General features: G+C 36.0%; 1 protein-coding gene across 5 annotated transcripts in view; it reads right to left on the reverse strand.

Moving 5' to 3' along the window:
* LOC149788867 (doublecortin domain-containing protein 2-like) overlaps positions 1 to 17,182 on the reverse strand; it is a 185,992-nt gene extending 168,810 nt beyond the window's left edge. For 2 of the 5 annotated variants that reach the window (XM_089974990.1, XM_089974982.1), the window contains exons 1-2: positions 16,898 to 17,180; positions 14,565 to 15,044 (exon numbers count right to left, since the gene is read on the reverse strand). In XM_089974990.1, coding sequence (XP_089831116.1) covers positions 14,565 to 14,866 — 302 coding nt within the window. In that variant the 5' untranslated portion in view covers positions 14,867 to 15,044; positions 16,898 to 17,180. Of the gene's footprint in view, positions 1 to 14,564; positions 15,045 to 16,750; positions 16,855 to 16,897 lie in introns of those variants that run through there. The other 3 variants (XM_089974984.1, XM_089974983.1, XM_089974986.1) reach the window with 3 other exon arrangements.
* Between the last annotated feature and the right edge of the window lie 6,083 nt (positions 17,183 to 23,265).

The following is a 23,265-nucleotide window of genomic DNA, read 5'->3' on the forward strand; positions in this document are numbered from 1 at the left end:
TGACATCAACCATTCCCAATGACATATACAACAATCACAATCACATCTGCCAACCACCCCAACTCCATCTACCAACAACCCAGTACAATCTGCCAATCTCCCCCAATCCCATCTACCAATAATTCCAATCCCATATACCAAGTACTCCAATTCCATCTACCAATAATCCCAATCACACCTGCCAACCACTCCAATCACACCTACCAACAATCAGAATAACGTCTACTAACCACTCCTATCCAATCTACCAAGAATCCCAAGCACATCTACCAACCACCCGAATTCCATCTACCAAGAATCCCAATACAATCTAATAACCACCCAAATCCCACCTACCAACAATAACAATCTTCAGACCGAAATAATTAGCCAGTTACTATAAGCAAACGTCACGGAGTAAAGTGCTAGTGAGTTTCCATGATGCCATGGTTTACTTTTGGTGAATTCAGGTCAGAGTCGCATGAGTGTCCCCGGAGTTCAGTAGTCCCTATTAAAATCTAGTCGTGTGAATTGATCGTGTGACTCCAGGTACAGTATTTATGATTGGAGACTGGTAAATTATACAATGGAATAAACGAGTAGGGACTGTTCCGCCGTCGCCATGAGCCACTTATTGTTGCTATGGTGGTAAAAATGGTGCGAAATTACAAGCGAAATGTGGCTTAAAAACATGATTTGACTGGCCTAAGGTGGCGTAGTAAAAATAGTTCCCCGCACTAGGTGGTTGAGTTGTATATTTTTACGGCGCGAAATGCTGACGGTTCGTTGCGGAAATTTAATGATAAGAAACCATGCAGTTGTGTGGTTGATAGACAATTGGGAAGTTGTGAGATCAGTGATCTTGTATTAAACAGAGTAAAATACATTTATAGAATGAACAAGTTGGACTTTCCAGTTAACAGTAGTTGTATGGTAGTCTTTGGAATTTGGGGAAGCTTATGACTCCTAGCGGGATTCGCACCTGGGTTTGACAGCGCTCGGTCAAGTAACCCCTTTGATTGTTACAATATGTCTGTCTTCATCCGAATATCTTATAGCATAAGTCTGTCACCATCCGAATATATTGTAATATAAGTCTGTCACCATTCGAATATCTTATAATATAAGTCTGTCACCATCCGAATATCTTATAAGTCTGTCACCATTCGAATATCTTATAATTTAAGTCTGTCACCATCCGAATATCTTATAACATAAGTCTGTCACCATCCAAATATATTATAAGTCTGTCACCATTCGAATATCTCATAATATAAGTCTGTCACCATCCGATTATCTTATAACATAAGTCTGTCACCATCCGAATATATTGTAATATAAGTCTGTCACCATCCAAATATCTTATAATATAAGTCTGTCACCATTCGAATATCTTATAATATAAGTCTGTCACCATCCGAATATCTTATAAGTCTGGCACCATTCGAATATCTTATAAGTCTGTCACCATCTGAATATCTTATAACATAAGTCTGTCACCATCCGAATATATTATAAGTCTGTCACCATCCGAATATCTTATAACATAAGTCTGTCACCATCCAAATATATTGTAACATAAGTCTGTCACTATCCGAATATATTATAAGTCTGTCACCATCCAAATATATTGTAATATAAGTCAGTCACCATCTGCATATCTTATAATTAAACATGCAAAGTTACATGCGTGTGTGTTTTAGTGTAAACATACTTTGCGACAATAAAAACAAATTATTAACAAAAGAACAGGAAACAATTTGAAACGAAATTACAAGTTCGTCTCCTTTATTTAAAATAAAATGAGAAAGAAATAATGAATAATATAAATTAAAAGCATATTTCTTATGCACGTTTACCATTCAAAACAACTTCGTCTCTTTCCGATGCGAATCGAATAACTTCGACTCTCTATTAAAGACTTAGAGGTAATCGTCATCATACTTACCATATAGTTAATCTTTTGGTGGACGAACATCCGACTAGATATGTAAGAATCATAGTCTTATAAAATGATAGGTCTTGAATATCACACCCAACGACATTTCAACAATTAATGAAATAACTACACGTATAACCTGTGATGTTATTTCTGCAACACTGCAATGAAAAACTGAAGAAATCATTCGGCTTCATTTACCTGCAACCACTGCTTACGTTGCTGTTAATGCTGATAGTCATATAGTGATCGTGACGCTAGAATCACATAATAACAACCACAATCTTGAGGGCAGTTCACAATGCCAGTACTTATATTAAGCGTGTCTCTTGTTGTTATTTTTTCTATCAAGCGACCGAAAAGACCGAGGATGTCCTAATGTTAAGTTTGCGCTGTAATATACTAAAATATATTTATGATGCATTTACGTTACGGACACAAAGCCGTAGATTGATAAGCATTTTCATAATGCATGTTTACGTTACGGAGACAATATCATACATTAAAAGCATATTTATAATGCATTTTACGTCATGAATATAATAACATCGTACACTAAAAATATGTTTATAGTGCATTTTTACGTCACGAATATAATATCATACACTAAAACATGTTTATAGTGCATTTCTACGTCAGGAATATAGCATAATACACAAAAAAACATGTTTATAGTGCATTTTTACGTTACGGACACAAAGTCATACACTAAAAGCATACTTATATTGCATTTATTTTAAGAAATGGCTGATCTTTTTATTTACATTTTGTACTTGTGAAAAACAGGGACTTGAACATTTTCATGTACCAGTCCATAAAATAATCAGGGCACTTTTAGTAGATTGCTCGTTATTTATTTTTTGATGTCATGTTTTTGTATACAACATGTAAAGTCACTGACTATATGACTTTGTTTCTGTGTTTGTGTATGTGATATTTGCTGTTCTCGACATGTAATGTCCGTGGCTTTGTGTGTTCGTGTTTGTGTCTGTAAATGTTTATCGTTTGCAAGTAATGTCACTGACTCCATGGCTTGGAGTGTCTGTTTAGTGCATGTGTATAGTCTGCAACGTGTGTATTGCAAACAATACGTCACCGTTATACCTTGCAAGATTACATTAATAAAGAACAGTAATTTGTTTCATGTCGATAATATATATTGAATGAATTATGTTGATTAACAATATATTAAATACACTGAATACATAAATATTTGTCCAAGAATATTTTTCATGATATAAAAGCATGCATATTTGTCTGACGGTATATTTCATATGTACTACATACATGCATATTTGTCTGACAGTATATTTGATATGTATTGAATGTATGCATATTTGTCTGACAGTATATTTCAAATGGACTACATATATGCATATTTGTCTGACATATTTCATATGCATTTTGACACTGTTTAAACCAATTCTCTCTATGATTTCAGGTTCAAATGTCAAACTTAGATGTCAGGGTTTCTATAAGAAACATACAACGGCAAAAGACGTGATGCATTCTTTGTTAGTGAACTCCACCCTAGCCACATCACTCATGGACTTACTTATACATGTATAACTCCCTGGATAAACACACATATCCATTTACTTGACAGCTAAGTAAAGGATTTGTAGGCAAAACATACAATTTACAAGGAGAAAAAAGCGAGTACCTATTTGTACTTAATTTTATTCATCCTTAAGTGAATATCTCTTTAATCCCTTTAATCTTCCATGGATCTAGGTATAGTGCGTTCTTTTGAAAGTTCTCCTATGAATCTTGTTGACATTTCATATGCTTGATACAGTCGGTGCTGATCAGATATGTAAATTCAGCCCGAATGTTTGACGCATCTTGCCGTATCCCAGATATCTCCATTAGCACGTGAATTCTAAGGCCATACTTCTTTGCACGTTCGTTGTAAATGATAGGTCCTTGCTCTTTGATTACTAGCTCTAGATCCTGGTAAATGATAGTTCACCACCTTCGGATTAGTCACTAGAACCATAGTAAACATAGTAATATTTTCATTTTAGTACAGTTAATTACGACTGGATTGCAATATATTTTATCACCGAGGACCACTGCAATCCTATCTGGATGTCTTTCATTGTAACAACGTATTCAACATACGCTTATATATGAATAAAAATGGAATTCTTGGACACCACGCTGGCATACGTGACGCTTGTCAAACGCGATGTAAGGATCATAAATATATTTATATTTGTGATATTAAAAAGTTAATTTATGGACAAATACAATTGTTTTATACAACAATTATATGTGGGGTTTTTTCTTCAATTATTTGGTCTCGAAGAATGAAATCATGAAGTTCGTATTAAATTCGTACCAAGATTACTGGGGAATTTCCGTACATTCCATACTTACGAAAACTACAGAAGTACTGGTGCAGTCAATATGTAAAATACCGTGGTACACCAGTATGAATGTGTGTGTGTGTGTGTGTGTGTGTTATTTGGATTTTTAACGTAGCACTAACAATTTTTCAGTCATATCGCTACGATGTCTACGAAAGTATGATCTATCCATGATTTAACATTTCTTCCAAGACAGCCGTTTTGAGAAATAATTTTTCGCAACAATAGCGACCAGTTACACCTACAATTGTTACAAACTCTAGTCACCAATGCCTTAAACAATGTATATTTTGTATAAGACTGGAAACAGTGTAAATTAAATGTTAAAGACGGGCATCGGTAATAAAAATGGCGAGGGTGGGTAATGTTTTTACCTAGTCCGGATACGTATTTTAAAAACGCTCGTGTTGGTAAATGTTATGAAAGCTTAGTCATTCTTTCGTATCTGATGGGCATCTTCTTGAAATATATCATTGCTACAAAATTAAACAAAATTAAATTAGGCCTCGATACCAACAGGTCATTAACTTTGATCTAATGTCATCGGTTAAACCCGGACTTCTTCAAAAGTAAATTTAATCGATTATCATATACCCGAGGAAATTAATGAATGAACGAGATTTATTTGCTCAGTCTAAATTCAGTAAGAATAATCGTTGATGTAATGAGATTTTTTTTCCACAGAGAACATACCGTTCATACTCGCTTATAAATCAAGTCTAACTGCAAAGGGCATTGACATCCGATCTTCCGTCGCATAATGCGCTGTAGATCCGGGTAAATTTTTTTTTATTGGGAACTATCAGTAGAACAAACAACACGGACCCAGACCTGCCGGCACACTAAATAACGGCAAATATGGGTCTATGTTGTTTGCAGGTGGACTCGACTTATAGGCGAACAACATATTGTTTATAGAGAATCGACTGATATGTAAACATGGCGATACTAGACTCAATGAATGTTATGGATACTCTACAAATTGACTTGAATTCAGACCTTGTACGAATTATAATTCAAACTGAATTCGTCTTTTAAAAGAAGCCGCAAAGAAGCCCATCTGTAATGTCCAAAGAACGTTTGAACATGCCCCCACGTATTCTGTTCAAATTTTATTTACTCATTCAAGTAAATAGCAACAAAGAAATCAATATTTACAGGGGCTTATTTTGCACGACTGCTCCCTTTGAATGCATTATTCTATGTTGCCCCTCTTTGTGTCCACAAACAATGTTGATTTAGTTATTGCCGTTTGAAAGAGATTAATTTACAAATATTATTGCCCGAGTCAAGGTGTCATCCGTCATTTGTCACGTCAAAAATATGGCGTTCTGTATGCCGCCTAACTTGAAAGGATACCCAGAAGTAATGGTCCGTGAACTTCGAGATATACATGCCAATAGTGTGTGTGTGTGTGTGTGTGTGTGTGTGTGATCAAACATTATCGTTATAACGATCAAAGGTTCGTAAAGTTTACAAGAAAATTACAACAAAATCAAGCTTCGTATATTTGTACATGTTTTGAAATTACAGGACGCTAATGAACTTCGTTAGGAGTAGCACATGTTACCATAATGTCTCTAATTAAACAGTGTAGTGGATTCCAGATTTACATTACTCAAATGTTAGTAATTATTTTTACAAGCGAGAAAACATTACCAGTCTCTCTCTCTCTCTTCTCTCTCTCTCTCTCTCTCTCTCTCTCTCTCTCAACTTTACAGCATAATTACCAAAGTTAGATCTTTTATGTATACAAAGAATGAAAATATTCCAGCTTTCCAATACGTTGAAAAGAATGAAAGGAATTCAAGAGCTGACACGTAACTCGTCTATAATTTCTATTACTCGAATATGCATTTCTCATGTTGAAAGCTGATCCGGAATGGCACGGAGGTCTCGCAGAGAGATTTTTGCTTGAAAGATCTGAAAATGTTTTTGTCTGATAATTTGAACTAGAAAATGAAGGGAACCGTGGGTAGTCAAATGAGCAATCTTGAATAGTTCGACATTTGAGAAGAAGTTAAGCTTGACGAAAGTAAATTTACATAGAACTTAATGACTTCTCATGGAAGGGGTGTAAACATTCTTGACAGCTGGAAATGAAAACATTCTCGTGAAATGAACAAAGTTTAGTGTTACTGATATTCATATTGATGAAACTTAATAACAACGAGTAAAAGTGTTGCTAATTGTCAATTAATTCAAGGAAGCTACGTCAGAAGTAAAATAACGACACGAAGACCTCCAACATTAAAAGTTCACGTTGGCTAGGAGTTAAAACTGTTTCCCCAACAAACTCGAAACTTATTATTAGCGTATATATATATATATATATATATATATATATATATATATATATATATATATATATATATATAGTCCAAATAGATGTCGATTTCATTCGGCTAGTTAGGATATACACTGTCAAAAAATATGAAAAGCAGCATAAATGCTTCTTGGGACTGCGAAATAAAACTGGCACGTTTCCATTTGATTTGATATAAAAATGTGGACTCTTCGAATTCTGGTTCATAGATTCATAATCCTCTCTCGACTTTCAGCAAACAAGTAATGCAAAATTTGTGTTTTCACTTCAAGCAAATTCAAGTCGAATCTTGCTTAATTCAAACTTGGAGACACCGATGCTATGCTTGATATAAATGTTAAATAATTAGTTATCCAATTTACGTCATTTTACGTACACTGTTAAAATTTCTTTGTAATAAGGTAGAGCTTTCAGCTTTTTACAGAATCCCTAGATACTGCATTGTTTTGCATTGTATGCAAAGACGCTTTCGTGAATAGATACTACTAATTGGTTACTATACTCCCAAATGGTCATTCTTATAATTACTTACGCGGAAATACAAAGGCATATTAATGGACTCTCCTATTAGTTAATGGATCCAGAGTCACAAGACTTTTAGATCAAACTAATATCAATCAAGACTGCCTTGATCTCATCGAGTCTCACGCGATCTAATTTGAAGACGTTGCTATGCAACAAAAGTATCTTCTCGCAAGTCAGAATTTGTAATTAACGACTTAACTGTCGATTTAATTATCTATCTATCTATCTATCTATCACACACACACACACACACACACACATCGTTTAGGTACCCTCTAAAGCCAGCCTAAGTCAGCTGTTTTAATGTTATTGGAAAAGGCACTTAGTTCCCATTTCCTTGGCACGATATAGAAAAAGAAAGTACTGAAAGTCCCGTTAAAACGAACCAACATAAAATCTATTCGACTGCCTGTCAGTTCGACTGCCTGACCATCGGTATATCCGTATGATTGCACCTCTCTATCTGTCTATCGATATGGCTGCTTGTCTATCTATCTGGCCGCTTTTATATCTGACTGCATCTCTATCTGACCACCTATATATCGTTCTATATATACGAATGCCCGTCTATCTGACTGCTTATCTGACCGCCTGTCTATCTGACCGCATATATATATATATATATATATATATATATATATATATATATATATATATATATATATATATATATATATATATCGATCTATCTATACGAATGCTTGTCTATCTGACTGCTTGTCTGTCTGACTGCTTGTCTATTTATCTGACTGCCTGTCTACCTGACTGTCTGTCTATCTGTCTCTCTATCTGATTTCCTGTTTGTCGGTATAACTATACGAATGCCCGTGTTTCTGTCTATCTGATTGCTTGTCTATTTGGCTGTCTGTATTTCGGTATATCTATATGACGGCACCTCTATCTGTCTATCGATCTGACGTCCTGTATATCTGTGGACCTATGTAACTGCCTGTCTCTCTGTCTCTCTGTCCGCCTGTCTATATATTCATCTATTTATGCATCCACCCGTATCTATCTATGAGTCTGCATGCTGGCCTGCCAGTCTGTATATCTATGTTTCAATCTATTTAACTATCTATATATCTATCCAACCATCCACCTACTTTTTGATATATCCATTTATCTATCTCTGTAAATCAATAGGTCAATCTGCCTGTCCATCGATCTGTCTATCTACCTACAGGAACCCATTATCGATCTATTCATTTATCTATCTATATGATTAATCTCAGGTCATTGCGTTCAAACTTATCTCAAGAGGCGTATGTAGTAATTACGGTAATTAAAGGTATTTCGTTCAAACTTATTACACGTCACAAGAGGCGTATACAGTAATTACGGTAAATAAAGGCATTTCGTTCAGACTTATTACACGTCACAAGAGTCGTATACAGTAATTATGGCAATTAAAGGCATTTCGCCCAAACTTATTACACGTCACAAGAGGCGTATAAAGTACTAATGGTAATTAAAGACATTTTGTCCAAATGTATTACACGTCACAAGAGGCGTATACAGTAATTACGGTAATTAAAGGCATTTCGTTCTAATTTATTACACGTTACAAGCGTATACAGTAATTATGGTAGTTCTGCAAGAGACAAAAGCTTGTTGTTCCTAACCAAATCGAATTACGTAAAGTTACGTTTAGACCCTAGATCTCACGTGACAAGCTATATCTCCCAAGTTTTAGTACAAGCATGCAAATTATTTATCCATAAATATAAAAATAAATATAAACTAAATAATGTAAAACAACTATATGAATAAACGTGTAATCCGTCAGAGAGGGGTGGGGGTGGAGAAGATGTATCCCTGAAAAACAAGCACATAATGTACTCAGGTGAATATTTCTAACGTTGTGCCAAATTTAAGTTTTTGAATTTCAGTGAAAACTTTTCATCACGTATTAGCATGAAAGTGAATGGGTGGGTGGGTGGCAATGTGATCTAAGGTGCTCGCATTTACAGATCAGCGACGTATCACCAATGTCCGCGCAGGAGCGAGTCCCATGGGGGGCGGGGGGCAGCGTGGGTATGTGAGAACTAAAGTCTTTTCAGTAGATTTCTTGGGTCGATGGTTCTTCCTGGTATTTTGCCTGATTCTTCGTCCACCAGATATACCAAATGCCATGTATATATCGTATCATGTGCTGAAAAATGGCATTAAATCCAAAACAACAACATAGCAAGTGCATGTATTTGTCATAACATATTATGAGAATAGAAGACCCGTATACAAGGACATGTATTTGCCAGGGTTTTATTACTGGCATAAAGGATACATACAGAAGGGCATTTCGTTGTCATAACTTAATGTCAGCATAAAGGACCCATATACAAGGACAAACATTTGTCATGATTTTTTATCAGCATAATGTACACGTATGAAAGGGCATTCCGTTGTCATAACTTAATATCAGCATTAAGTACCCTTATTCAAGGACATGCATTTGTCATGGTTTTATTATCGGCGTAAAGGACCCGTATACAAGGACATGCATTTGTCTGTGAGCTTTATACTAAACAGAAGGAAAAAAAAGAATAAAAGACAGAATTAATAAAATTAAACTTGGAAACACTTTTCTGAGGAAATACTATTTACAATAGTTCGATCCTGCTATAATCAAACCTGGTCGACAGCTGTTGTGCTGCGCCTGGGCAAGGTATTTTACTTCCATCGCCTTGTCACTATATAGTCTTTCCTGTACTGATGTGCCGTCGCACACTCTCCCCCTACCCCCAGGAAACAAAAAAAAAAGCTAGTTAACAATCGACGAGGAAGTGAAATTTGAGCATTTGGAAAAAATGTAACACTTGACAATGGAATCAGTTAGGCTAGTCGGACATAAATGATATGGTATGCAGAAAGAGATCAATGCCTATCTGTTTTTCAACTTATTTCTTACTTTCACTATTACGTGAATATTTCCTGTTCAATAAACACTCCACAAAAATACCATCATGTCGGACTCACGCATACCGTTATTTTCATAGTGAGTGGAAATCATACAGTTTACCTGTATACAGTCCCTTCCATATTGGCTGTCACTGTTTTGAGCGCAGTCAATAAAGTCTTATATTTGACAGCCTGCCGGCATTTGTATAGACATACAGAGCAGTTATTGAAAAATTATTTATTTCCTTTGTATGGTGTTTTAGCATCTATAATTGCGTTTGCATTTCACATGTTCCATGGTCTGATTTTGCGTGTGTGCGCCGTATTACACCCTATTACATACATTCTACATCACGAGTTTTAGTTATTCGTAAAAAGGTCTTGAAAATATGTATATATCTGTGTGTGTGTTATTCCGTGTGATATTTTTTTTTACCGACGACATGCAAAAACGGAACCCGCACTTAATCTAGCTGCAGTATCATGGGCATTTCAAAATGGCGTCAAATGCTAAGGAAAATGTACTTTCACCATCAATATCTACACCACCAGGAAGACTGAATGACCATTTCTTATGCAATATAAGAAAATAATTTTTTTTATAAAAATATCTTTGCCAAGGTTACATCAAAGGGCACACTATTGAACGCAATGCTGTTGTTTGTATATTTGTCGCGTATCGTTTGTGGAAAGTTTAAATTAAGACTGAAATGATAACTTGCATGTGTTTCAATCTGCATACAACTCTGCACTCATACCAACAAACATCTATCATCATGTTACACAAAAACCAGAGAAATTATGTAATTTGAAGCTTCCGCCTGAGATGCAGGAGGTCGCGGGTTCGAACCCTGGCCGAGTCATAACAAAGACTTATTAAAATGGCATTAACAGCTGCCTCGCTTGGTGCTCACCATTAAGAGGTGAGTGTTAGGACTGGTCGTTCTGGTGTCAGGATAATGTGACTGGGTGGGATATGATGCTATATGTCTGTGGCATGATGCCCCAGTGCTAAATATCACTATAAACTGCCACATTGCAGATATCGTAGCGATATGACTGAACTATAGTTACAGCTAGGTTAAAAATCTAAATCACACACACACACACACACACACACACACACACACACACTGATACTAAGATTGTCTATCCATCCCTAAAATAACCATTGAACAATATTTATGGGACCATCCTATCTATCACAGAAACCACTTACCATTGCTATTAAATTATTTGAACAGTACTCTAGCTGTAAATGTGTCAGTGAACTTGTACGATTACGGCCGTATTTTTGGTTGTCAAAACAGAAGTGGTGCTGACGATTATCATCTTCCCGCTCTTAAACTATAAAAAAAATAAGTCCCTTCGTATCATAAAGGAACGCGTAGAAGCATAACAGGAAAATATTCAGACTTGTTTACAATGTTACTGTATGATTAATTTAATTAATGTTCCCGTAGATTCAGTTTAGTCCTACCTGTCCAAGCTAATAAAATCGATGAAACAAAATGCTAAAATGCAAAAAATGCAAAATTTCCTGAAAAAAGAAAACCATTGTTGCTATAATATTGTAGTTGCCACTAAAGTCACCACAGTATTGGCGATAAATACTGACTAAATCCAACTCTCAGTATTTGTGACACATGCCGACTAAATCAAACTTTCTCTAAAAGAAATACTGACGTCACTTTGTTGAAACCATGGGCAAAGTATAATGCAATCTAAATCAGGTGCATTGTCATTAAAAGAGAGAATCTTCTTCTTCAGAAGTAATAGCCATAAGTAAAGGTCAATTTGTCCAATAACCAGACGTAATGGTCAATATTCCAGCAACTATAAGTAATGGTCAATGTTTCCAATAACCAGACGTAATGGTCAATTTGTCCAATAACCAGAAGTTACCTTGTTTTAGTGCTCTTGTAACTCTCCCCCGACACCTCATATTAGCGTGATTAACAGAAATGCACAACTTTTTACCTGAATGCATGGATTCAAACAATTATTAATATTATTATTATTATTATTATTATTATTATTATTATTATTATTTATCTACTTACTGAAAAAATTAAACAGAGAGGCCCAGTAAACAGAGACAACGTTGTTTCATTGAAGATCGGAACATATCAGATCACAAAGAAAACAATCTCTTTAGGTAATACTGAACAACAGTGCACTTGTATTTTCCTTGTTATTCCACTAGCACCCCAAACTCGAATATACCACAATGACTTATCGATTAATGAACGTCAAATGTTAAACATATCACGCAACATGTCAATTAGTTACACGTCAGTTTAGTTTTACATGGATACAAGATGTGAATGAAATAAAATGTTTATCGGGTAAATCACTTTATGAGCGGGGAAATCACTTGGTCATCAGGCTAATGACTTGATGATCGGGCAAATGACTTGATCATCGTACAAATGACTTGATGATCAGTAAAATAACTTGATCATTGGGCAAATGACTTGCTCGCCAACCTCTTCATATTTAAATTGTTAGCTTTAAGCAAAGAATCATAACGTCTATTTTTCAAAGTCACAATTGTGTGTGTGTGTGTGTGTGTGTGTTGGTGATTTGGATTTTTAATCTCTTTAACAATTTTTCAGTCACATCACTACGATGTCTGCAGTGTGGCAGTTTACAATGATGTCTAGCACTGCGGTACCGTGCCACAGACTAGCACTGAGGTATCGTGCCACAGACATGCAGCATGATGTCCCACCCAGTCACATAATCCTGAAACCAGGCCGACGAGTCCTAAGATTAACCTCTTACACTAAGCACCTAACGAGGCAGCTGTATATACCATTTTATAAGTCTTTGGTATGTCTCGGCTCGGGTTCGAACCCCGCGACTTACAGCATCCGAAGCGGGCGCTCTAACCATTAGGCCACCGGAACGGTCAGTGACAATAGTCAAAAGTCTGTCAGTTAAATAGGTCATCTGGCAAAGCTTGGCCTGTAGACCTTGGATTTAAAAGTATATATGGTATGTAGTTACGATTTGTTTTTATCGTGTGTTTTTACGGTATACATTTTTGCTGTGTATTTACGAAAGCCTTTAGATTGGAGTGTATTGATTAAGACCAAACCAAATAAATAACTATTATGTGTTGTGTACATATACATGTTAGGTGGGACTACTGGAACATGATGTAGATATCGTGTATATTATTGAAGTCTCGTTGGTAAAACTGCTGAAACGAGATGTAAATATGGTGAAGTGTTTCGTAAACGTTAAAGAATTTGCTGATAAACCCTCTACAGACCAAACACTTTTTGTACTCAAAGTATAAAATATTTTTTTCGATCTGCGTAATAATAAAATATGAGTCACCTCACTCAGGTACAGTTTTCACACGAGATTAAAAATAAGAACAAAAGAAATTGCTTTACTTTTGCAGTTTTACGAAGGAATTTTTTTTTTCTAAAGTGAATTTCAAGGAAGTATCAGCAAAACTGACCATAACCAACAGTAAACAAACCCATTTGTCGATGATGTCATATACTTTCCATGCATATTTTATACAGAGAAAAGCATTTTTGGATGATGTCATATACTTTTCGAGCATATTTTATACACAGGAAAGCATTTCCTCGTTTAAGTCTGGAAACAGTTTATATTATAGAGATCAGTGCTAATAAATTTGACGGAAGAGGTCTCTCAAAGTTTCCCCAGAAGAGGTCTCCCAAACTTTCCCCAGGCCTTAGATAGGACAAATGTCTGCTCCCAAAAATGGGATTTTAGGAGTTCCTTTCAATTATATTGTCATGTGATTGTTATTTATTCTACTGATAACAATACTAAAGCGACAAGCACGACCATAATTATCCGACCAATGCTTTAGTTGACGGCAGATCTGAAAGGTTTGCTCGACAGTGTCTGCATACGAGTTGAAATAGTGACCGCTAGAGATCTTACTGTATAAAGCAAAACGATGCGTTGCAGTATGCGGCGGGAATGTAGAAGGAGATTTAAAACACAAAATAAGTATTTTGCTCTTTTTCCAGTTTACCGGTTGCATCTATTATATTTATCACGGACATACGACGATCTTGACCGTGTTTTACTCTAATGCTGGAAACCAGTTTTATATGTAGATGCACTACGACGGACTAACCACTATAAGATCGACTCGAAAAGTGAGTCTTAATGGATCTATTTTATAAAAGTTCAGGGTTTAAAAAAAAGTGTCAATAAAGTGTATATAAAATATAACACAGTGGAAGCGACAATATATGAAAAAGTGTAATTTATAACTATATGGCGGTTGGGTATTACTTAGCGGCTACCCTACTTAGCTGTGTCAGTTGACCATGTCCACACCCCACCCCACCCACAATATAAGTTTGGTTAAGGTGATAATGAACGAAAGTTTCAGGCTATAAAAAAGGCTCCCGACTTCCTCTCCTTCTCTGGCGCCCATGGACAAATACCGCCACAACTGTGTGTACCCCTCCCATTCCAATAAAGTGCTGGCCACTACGTTGAGAACATAAAAATGGTTACTTACGGATGTCGTCGGAACTTTTCATTTCCGGCCACTACATAGGCCTCCCCATCTTTGAGCTCGTCTACTTTCGTTATCCGGTGTCGGCCCATGGGCGTGTAAATGTTCCGGACAGCGCCAAATACCGGCTTTACCGAATCCGTGCATAAAGTCAAAAACTTGTCAAAGTTCATATGCTTCTGTTGGATTGTGATTTCCTTGGGTGGAAAAAATGTGTCATTGTTCCTATAGAGTTTGACTTTAAAGGCTTTCTGGTAGCCCCTAAGATAGCCCGCCTGGTACGTGTCATCCATTTCGGCACTCATAACAATACCTAGTTGTTGCTACTCAAATAAGCAGCTTCCTACGTTTGCTTCCTTTAAATGTTATACACAGAGTACTATTTGCTACAGTTGCTTTAGCTTATATATGACATTCATACATGTATCCCAAATATCCCAGTGAATCGATAGTCCAAACAATAGTGAAACCTGCTGCAAGATTCTGGAATAGAGAAAGAAACAAAACGTTTATAACATTGTAGAATTCTGTACTACAACTTTCAAAAAGGGTTATGTTGACAAGCCTCTGTTGAGTCCTTCAAGTATGAACCTACGCCGTTCTATCTTTCTACATTTCATTCACAAAAATGATAAAAAGAAGCCTCGCTTTCATTTAGAATTTGATAATGGTTGGCAGTAGAACGCGAACAGAGAAGTGCAAAGACCCGGATGTGTCGTCACAAAACGAGTCGACATATCTGGATCCGCGATTTTTGTTTCAAAATAATTTGTAGAATGAATAGGGAAGACCCATATCATCCAGTGCATTATTCAAGGGCTGATCTCAGTTTACCCTGCATTAAGTTTCGTGTACATTATACCTTGTCCCCTAAGTCTGGGTTGTCATGAAGAATATATACATCTGAAGACATGAATTTTAATTCGTGCAAGAAATATAATCGAATTGTACGGTCGTTTTACATTACTGCATAAAGCTAACAGAAAACATATATACCTGTGCTACATGTTCCTTTAATTAGTAATTATTTTCGATCATGGATGAAGCTGTAGTTAGCATCATGAACACAGACAGTAATAGATCAACATTATAGGTAGAACTATAAGTAACAATGAATACGATGATTATGATGATGAAGACGTTAATGATTATGATGATGAAGACGATAATGATTATGATGATAAATACTAATAATGCTAATAATAAAAGCACCAACAACAATAATAACAAAAACTTTGGTTAAAAAGATGTATTAATGAATTTAATGATAACGGTAGTAGCAGCAGAAAATACCGTAACCGCAGTAGTAGTGTTGTTAGTAACCACAGTAGGCGCTATATTAGTAATCCTAGTGAAAGCCATAGCAGTAATAGTAATAGTAGTAGCAGTAGTATTAGTTGTAGCAGCAAAATAATAATAGTTGTACACGTAGATTTAGCAGCAACAATAATAGCAATAACCTTCGTAGCAGCAGCTATATTTGTTGTAGAAGCAGCATGACTATTAGTAGTAGTAGTAGTTGTAGCTCTTTGTAGCTCTGCCAATCTTAGTAGCAGGAGTAATAATGAAAACATAATCAGCCTCAGTATCAGTAGCAGTTCTAGTTATTGTAGCACCCAATTAGAGACAGTAGCAAATGTAGTAGCAGCCGAAGTACTACTAGTAGTTGTGGCTTTTGTAGAAGCCAAGTTAGTAACAATAGTAAACGTAGTAATGGCAGCAATACTAGTCAGTTCCCGCATTGACACAATTACTTCAGTTTCAAATACGAGGTAACAACATCCTCTTTAATTCAGTTTTAGATACAGAGACATCAAGCTCCTCTTTAAATGAATTTCAGATACATCGAGACAGCAAAGATCATCTTTAATCCTGTTAAATGGATCCCACTATCACAGAACACCACTCAATATAGGGCCACATACTTTCCGATAGTTTTAAATATTTATCTTTTCACAATAACTTCGTTGAAGACGACACAGTGCAGCCAGTTTGCTACATGATAGGTAGTAAAACTAAAACACTTCAACAAACGTACGATGATGCTAATCGAGCACACCAGCTCTAAAAGATAAGAGCGCTGACATGTAAACTAAGTGTTTTTCTGTGCCTAAAATAGTTCGCTACATTACAAGTTCGTTGTGAATGACTTTCAAACTAAAACAAGCACCTTGTTTAATTAACGTTACCTTAACAGACAACGTTATATCTGTAGCTGTGATCGCTTGATATGATCACAGGCACTAGAACTGACCAAGTCTACATATAAACACACTAAAATGAGCAGATATAACCATAAATGTACATAATTGCAAATGTATACAGATATACACAACCCGTTGTCAAGTTGTCCTTGCGCCGGTACTAGCCTGTTATCACTTTAATACTCTGTCACTCCGAACATCCGTCCGTGACTCATTTTTGTCTACTTCTGACACCAAGCACAATCCGATCGTCCGTCCGATCACAGAGAAGAGAATGACGGTCTAATTCCAAGCTAATACATGTTACCTGGGATCTGGCGGTAAACGTTTTTGTGTTCTCTCCGTTACTCGATGACTCGTTGACACACCTCCCTGTTGTGTGCGCCGTCGAGCCTTGGCCATGCCTTTGTCGACACAATCATGGATTCCTTACACCTCTACAGTATCATATTTTAAAGTATTGTTTTGTGTTGGGGTTGTTGGAGGGGCTATCAGGGGGTATAGTGGGCAAAGTGTGCTGTGACACAAACAGTTCACAATTTTACAGGTTTCCATTCAATAATGATTGTTTTAATAGAATACATAAAAAATTAATAATAACCCCAGTGCTAAACAAACAAGTTCTGCACAGTGACGTAACTAACGTGGGTAGCAGGTGCTATGGGGACCAGCTGTGTTGGTGGTCCGGCCCAACCAGGCAAAAACAAAGTAAAAAAATTGAAAGAATTAAAGTGACAGTAAGGAAGGGGGGAGGAGGGGGCCCAGTACAAAAAGTTTGTTGTGGGGTCCGTGGTGAGTTAGAAAGGCCATTGTTTCTGCATATCATATTGCTATTTTTATTTTATTTTCAGATAAATGCAAATAATTTTTAAAAAAAAATCATTTCCTATATGTTACTTCTATTTGCCTATACATCTATCCACAGCTCCACACATTCATACAAATTTCTAAATGACTGAGTTGGGTGCATCCGCGCATTTCCAGATATCGACTCCATAGTTAGTCCGTAGATCTCTTATTATCGCTCCGGTGGCCTAGTGGTTAAAGCGTCCGCCTCGGAAGCGGGATGTCGTGGGTTCGAACCCCGGCCGAGCCATACCAATGATTTACACAAATGGTACTAACAGCTACCTCGCTAGGCGCTCAGCATTAACAGGTTAGCGTTAGGACTGGTAGGCCTGGTGTCAGGATAATGTGACTGGGTGGGACATCATGCTACATGTCTGCGGCATGATGCCTCAGTGCTAGACATCACTATAAACTGTCACACTGCAGACACCGTAACAATATGACTGAAATATTTTTAAAGCTAGGTTAAAAATCACAATCAAACGCACATGATTGTTTATTCTCTTACCATACACATATTCAGTCAGTTGGTACATTGGTCACATGTAATTATGTTTTCTTTTGTCTTGTTTCTCATGTACATATCTGTAAATTTCCTTATGGATGAACTAATGATTATAATCCACCAGTACACGTATGCTTCTCAACTATATAATCCAATTATCACAGTGGCAATCAATCAATCATTGTTTTACACGTATAAAAATATATATGTACGTACGTACGTACGTACCTACATACATACCGACAGACAGACATACAGATGGATAGATAGATAGATGGATATATAGACAAATACATGCATAAATGGTAAATGTTTTCCTAATAAAACTTGGACTTTCGCTAACATTGCCTATTTAACCATGTGTTCAATTTCAACAGAGAATGACGTGAGAAAGCCTGCCAGTAGCTTCTCGTGGGTCGGTGGTTCTTCCCGGGATTTTCCAGGGTTCTTCCTCCACCAATTATACTGGCCGCCATGTATAGCCTATCTTGTGCTGAAAAATGGCGTTAAACCATACAACAACAACAACAACAGCAACAACATCAACAGAGAATGAATATAACTGTAAACTCTGCAAGAGATTAACACCAGACAGAGCCATGCATATGCTACTACACTGCCAAGACCTAAACGATGAATGTAATACTATGTTTGAAAAAATAATAGATGCAATAGACATTCAAGACTCGCTCTGGCTTTTATGTCAGGACATTGACTCATTACTTCATATCTTTTGAGCAAGAGAGTGGACATCTTTGATTCCATGGATGATCAATCATAGTAGGCATTCATGTGTTTGGTGCCTGAAGGAATATATACAATGTACAGAAGAACAAATGCACTTGAAAAAGATATCTGATATTATGCTTGGTCAGTAAATTAGGGAAATGGACCCATTTCATTTCTATCTTATACATTATTTACAAGTGTTGCCAATGTGATAATCCATTTAAATCGTCCCAGTCGAATGTAAATAATTCCAAGTCCTTTATTCTCCTCTCTTAATCTCTGTTGCTTATATATCCCGTTTGCAACGAGTCCTCTCACTCATATGTTTATTGTGTTTTTAAAAAATACTTTTGTATATATATATATATATATATATATATATATATATATATATATATATATATATATATATATAGTAAATCCATTAATGTCAAGCTATGTTCCTATCCCTTACATACCTACATACGTACGTACGTACATACATACATAGATGCAAACATACATACAGACAGACAGACAGACATACATATAGATAGTTAGATAGACAGTCAAATACATACATACATACATACATACATACAGATAGATAGACAAACAAATGCATAGATACATATATATACATAATACATCCATCCATCTTTCCATCCATCCATCCATCCATACCTACCTACCTACCAACATACATACATACATACATACACCTACCTACCTACCTTCCTACCTACCTACCTACATACATACATGCACACACGCACGCACGCACGCATGCACACATACATACATACATACATACATACATACGGGAGACAGACTGAGGACAATGCTACTAAGTAGCCATACATGTTTTTAAAAGTTACAATCATACGAGATTGCGATCATCAACAACTCAGGAGTGAATTAATCTCATTTAAATATTAACAAGCAGAAACATATCTCCTTGAGCGATACAAAAGGTGGCGCCATTTAAGAGAGAGAAGATCGCGAAATTCAGCAGAGTAGAAAACTCAGACCAGCAGAGACGAGAAATGGATTTTGGACACACGCTCTTCAAATCGTCTTTTTAACTGATTTGACCAAAGGTACTACAGTTCTTTGGTTCCATCAAAGAAATGTGTTTAAAAAGGTCACCAAAATTCATTAGAAAAATAGCAACAGCACTCAGCAGATATATGGATACTGAATTGTAAATTCAGACAGAAGAGCGACGTCTGGTGATGTCGTGAAATTAATTTAATAAACGCATTCAGATTTGGTTGTAGTCACGACACTAATTGAGCACAGAAATTAAACTAGTGCTAAAATTGTAATTATATATAGCAATATCTTTTGTTACGAATCTTTGGTAAATTAACTAACAGAAAAAGAAGCGAAAACATTCAAGTTTTGTAAAATTAAACAGATAATGTTTTTCTCTAGAATACAGTGAAACTTATAATAAAACTTCCAGTATTGTAAATTAATTCCCGTTACAACTTTGTGGTTTTAAACTTAGTAACACAAAAAGGTGAAGACCAACAAGTTTTCTAAAATTGAATAAATGACTTACTACCCTCAAATAGAAGGTGAAAATCTGAAAATAACTTACAGCATGGTGCACTAAATCCTAAATAGTCCTGAATGTTCTGTCAAAAGTCCAAATATATCGAGTATATCAAATATATCGAGTATTCCAAATATATCGAGTATTCCAAATTAGTTCTAGTGGTGATTTAAAATGAACGTCACTCTACTTCGCCGATGTACCAATATTCTTGCCCTATTACAATGACATAATCCAAAATGTGTTTCAAATGATTAACAGTAAATCCAAACAGCTATTAAATTATAAAATCTGAGCAATCTGTAATTCCAATGAATAATCGAAATAAATACGTAACATCAAGTAAGAGTGATGGCTATGCTAGGAATAACAAACTTTCAGTCAATTATCTCTTATGGAAAAACTAAGACGCAGTTTCAAAACAAGAATGAAGTTGAAAATAATACTTTACATGCTAGCCAATCAGGAATTATGTCATCAGGAGTTTTTAAGGGGTATTCCCTCAAATTCATCCTAAATATTTCTTCTACAGCCTTTATCGTTAAAAGGCCAAAACAACGGGATTAGCCCTCTCCTGAAACTATAACGTGTTTACTCGAAGGAAACAACTTCATCCTAGAGTTCGAATCCATAACAATAAAAGTTAGCCTTTTAATATGTTATTTTGTTTTTGTTGTTGTTGTTGTGGGGTTTAACGCCAGTTTTCAACACACGATAGGCTATGCATGGCGGCTAGTATTAATGGTGGAGAAAGAACCCGGGAAAACCCCGGGAAGAACCACCGACCCACGAGAAGCTACTGGCAAGCTTTCTCACATACCCACACTGGCCGAATCCTAGACTCGAACTCGCGCAGACAGAGGTGGCAGTGATCCGTAACGGAGAGCGCTTTAGACCACTCGGCCACTCGGGGCACTCGTTATTTTGCAAATGACCCTGTATGTATGCATGTATGTATGTATGTTCCAAAATTATTTCCAGTGGTGTTATTTATAAATTTCACTCCTGAAAGTACTGATGCATCAATAGCATGGGATGTGGCGATGTGCATACATTCTTTAAGTAGCACAATGATATATTCCAAAATGTCCTTGAATGAATTTACAATAATCAAAAATATGATTTATTCAGAAAATATCATTGAGCACCTTGTAATCCCGGTGAATAAATAAATCCTCTCAAATTTAACTGAAACACAGCTTTAACTTCTTCCACTAGGACGGATGTTAAGATATGGAATGAGTAATTCTGAAGCAAACATTATTTATTACAAAGGCTAAGTCACTATGATGGAAGCAGGATGAGGGTCATTTTCTCATCCAATTCAGACCTGTATGATGACAACCATTTTGTTCACATCTAATGATATCCAGACTGGTTTTCCAGTATTATGTATACACTTCTTTTTGTATAAATATATATGAGGGTCAAATGGGAGATTATCTTTAATAATAAATATATCAGACTCTTCCAATATTGGCATTATTATTGACCGACTTCTCCACGCACACTATTGCCAGGTATTATTGTAACATATATTGTAGTATCCGGTCTTACATTCCATTGTTTATCGCTGCACAAGGTTGTAATCATCAGCGTTTAACCAAACAAACATGTCAATGGAATTTGGTTACAGTAAGGATAACACGCATCTGCTCACATTTCTCGAAATTTGAATATATATGATAATATATTGCTGTTTTGAAACCAACATGTACTAAACGTAGTTTACTCGTTTGAATGCTGTTTACCATTTTTATTTCCATTATTGAACACTTTGTGTGGATTGTCTCTGGTTTCTAAACATGTAAATATAATAGATCATCTAGTTGTAAGTTGTTACTACCCCCACCAAGCTGTTGATTCGGAAACTGTTCTGCAAATGCGCCACTGAAGACATTTGTAACTCCTTTCCCTATGGATATGAAATATTTTGTAATAACCTAACCATTACACACACACACACACACACACACACACACACACACACATGCACTCACGCACACAGAGATGATTAAACAGATCAGATAAGAAAGAACGTATTCACGAGTGTTTGACAACAAGTTGAAATTTTTTATAAATGTTTTCTTAAAATTAAATATTTGTTAAATGAAATGCCTGCATTTTAAAATTTTCCAAATACATTTTTAAGTTTAATACACATTTGGTTTTACAATTTTCAAATGTTTAAAAATGATAAATATTGTAACTTCCGTTTTCACTATTATATTTCTCAATGTTTTTTTATATAAAAATTGGACAATGCCTTTCACTTCAAATACACTTCATACAATTTTGTACAGGTTACACATTTTCATTTTTTCTTTGAATGTTATGTGCTTTATTTGTTTATCAATTTAATGGCTCAGTTCCAATCAATGGCTAGCATGATTATGTGTACGTTTGTTTGTGTGTGTGTCTGTACAAATATGCACGTATGTATGTACCTTTGGATGTGGGTGGGTGTCTATGTGTGTCTGTCTGTCTGTATGTATGTATATATGTATGTATGATCTAGAAATTGGTCTCATGCCCATTGTTTGATTTTATGTAAATCTGCTTGTCTATTTCTTTATATGAATGTTTGCTTGCTTGTAAGGATGTGGTGTATGTTTTTGTCCCCACATACTTAATATCTCCTGTACAGGTCACTTTGTATGTGTGAATGAGTGTTGCTCAGAAAGAGAGTATTGGTCAGGAGGTATATGTGTTGACCCAGTGTTGTCAATTTGAATTTGTGTCCGAAATGCTTCTGTATCGGGCGTTCTTTTGTTTCCAGCAACATTCTGGAATATCTAAATAATTTATGAGTGCCTGAACGTGACCGGAATTTTACAGATGGTCTATCCGGATCCCTTTAAATATCCAGTTTTAGTT

This window comes from Sinohyriopsis cumingii, chromosome 11 (genome assembly GCF_028554795.1).
Source record: "Sinohyriopsis cumingii isolate HCF-2022 chromosome 11, ASM2855479v2, whole genome shotgun sequence".
Lineage (NCBI taxonomy): Eukaryota > Metazoa > Mollusca > Bivalvia > Unionida > Unionidae > Sinohyriopsis > Sinohyriopsis cumingii.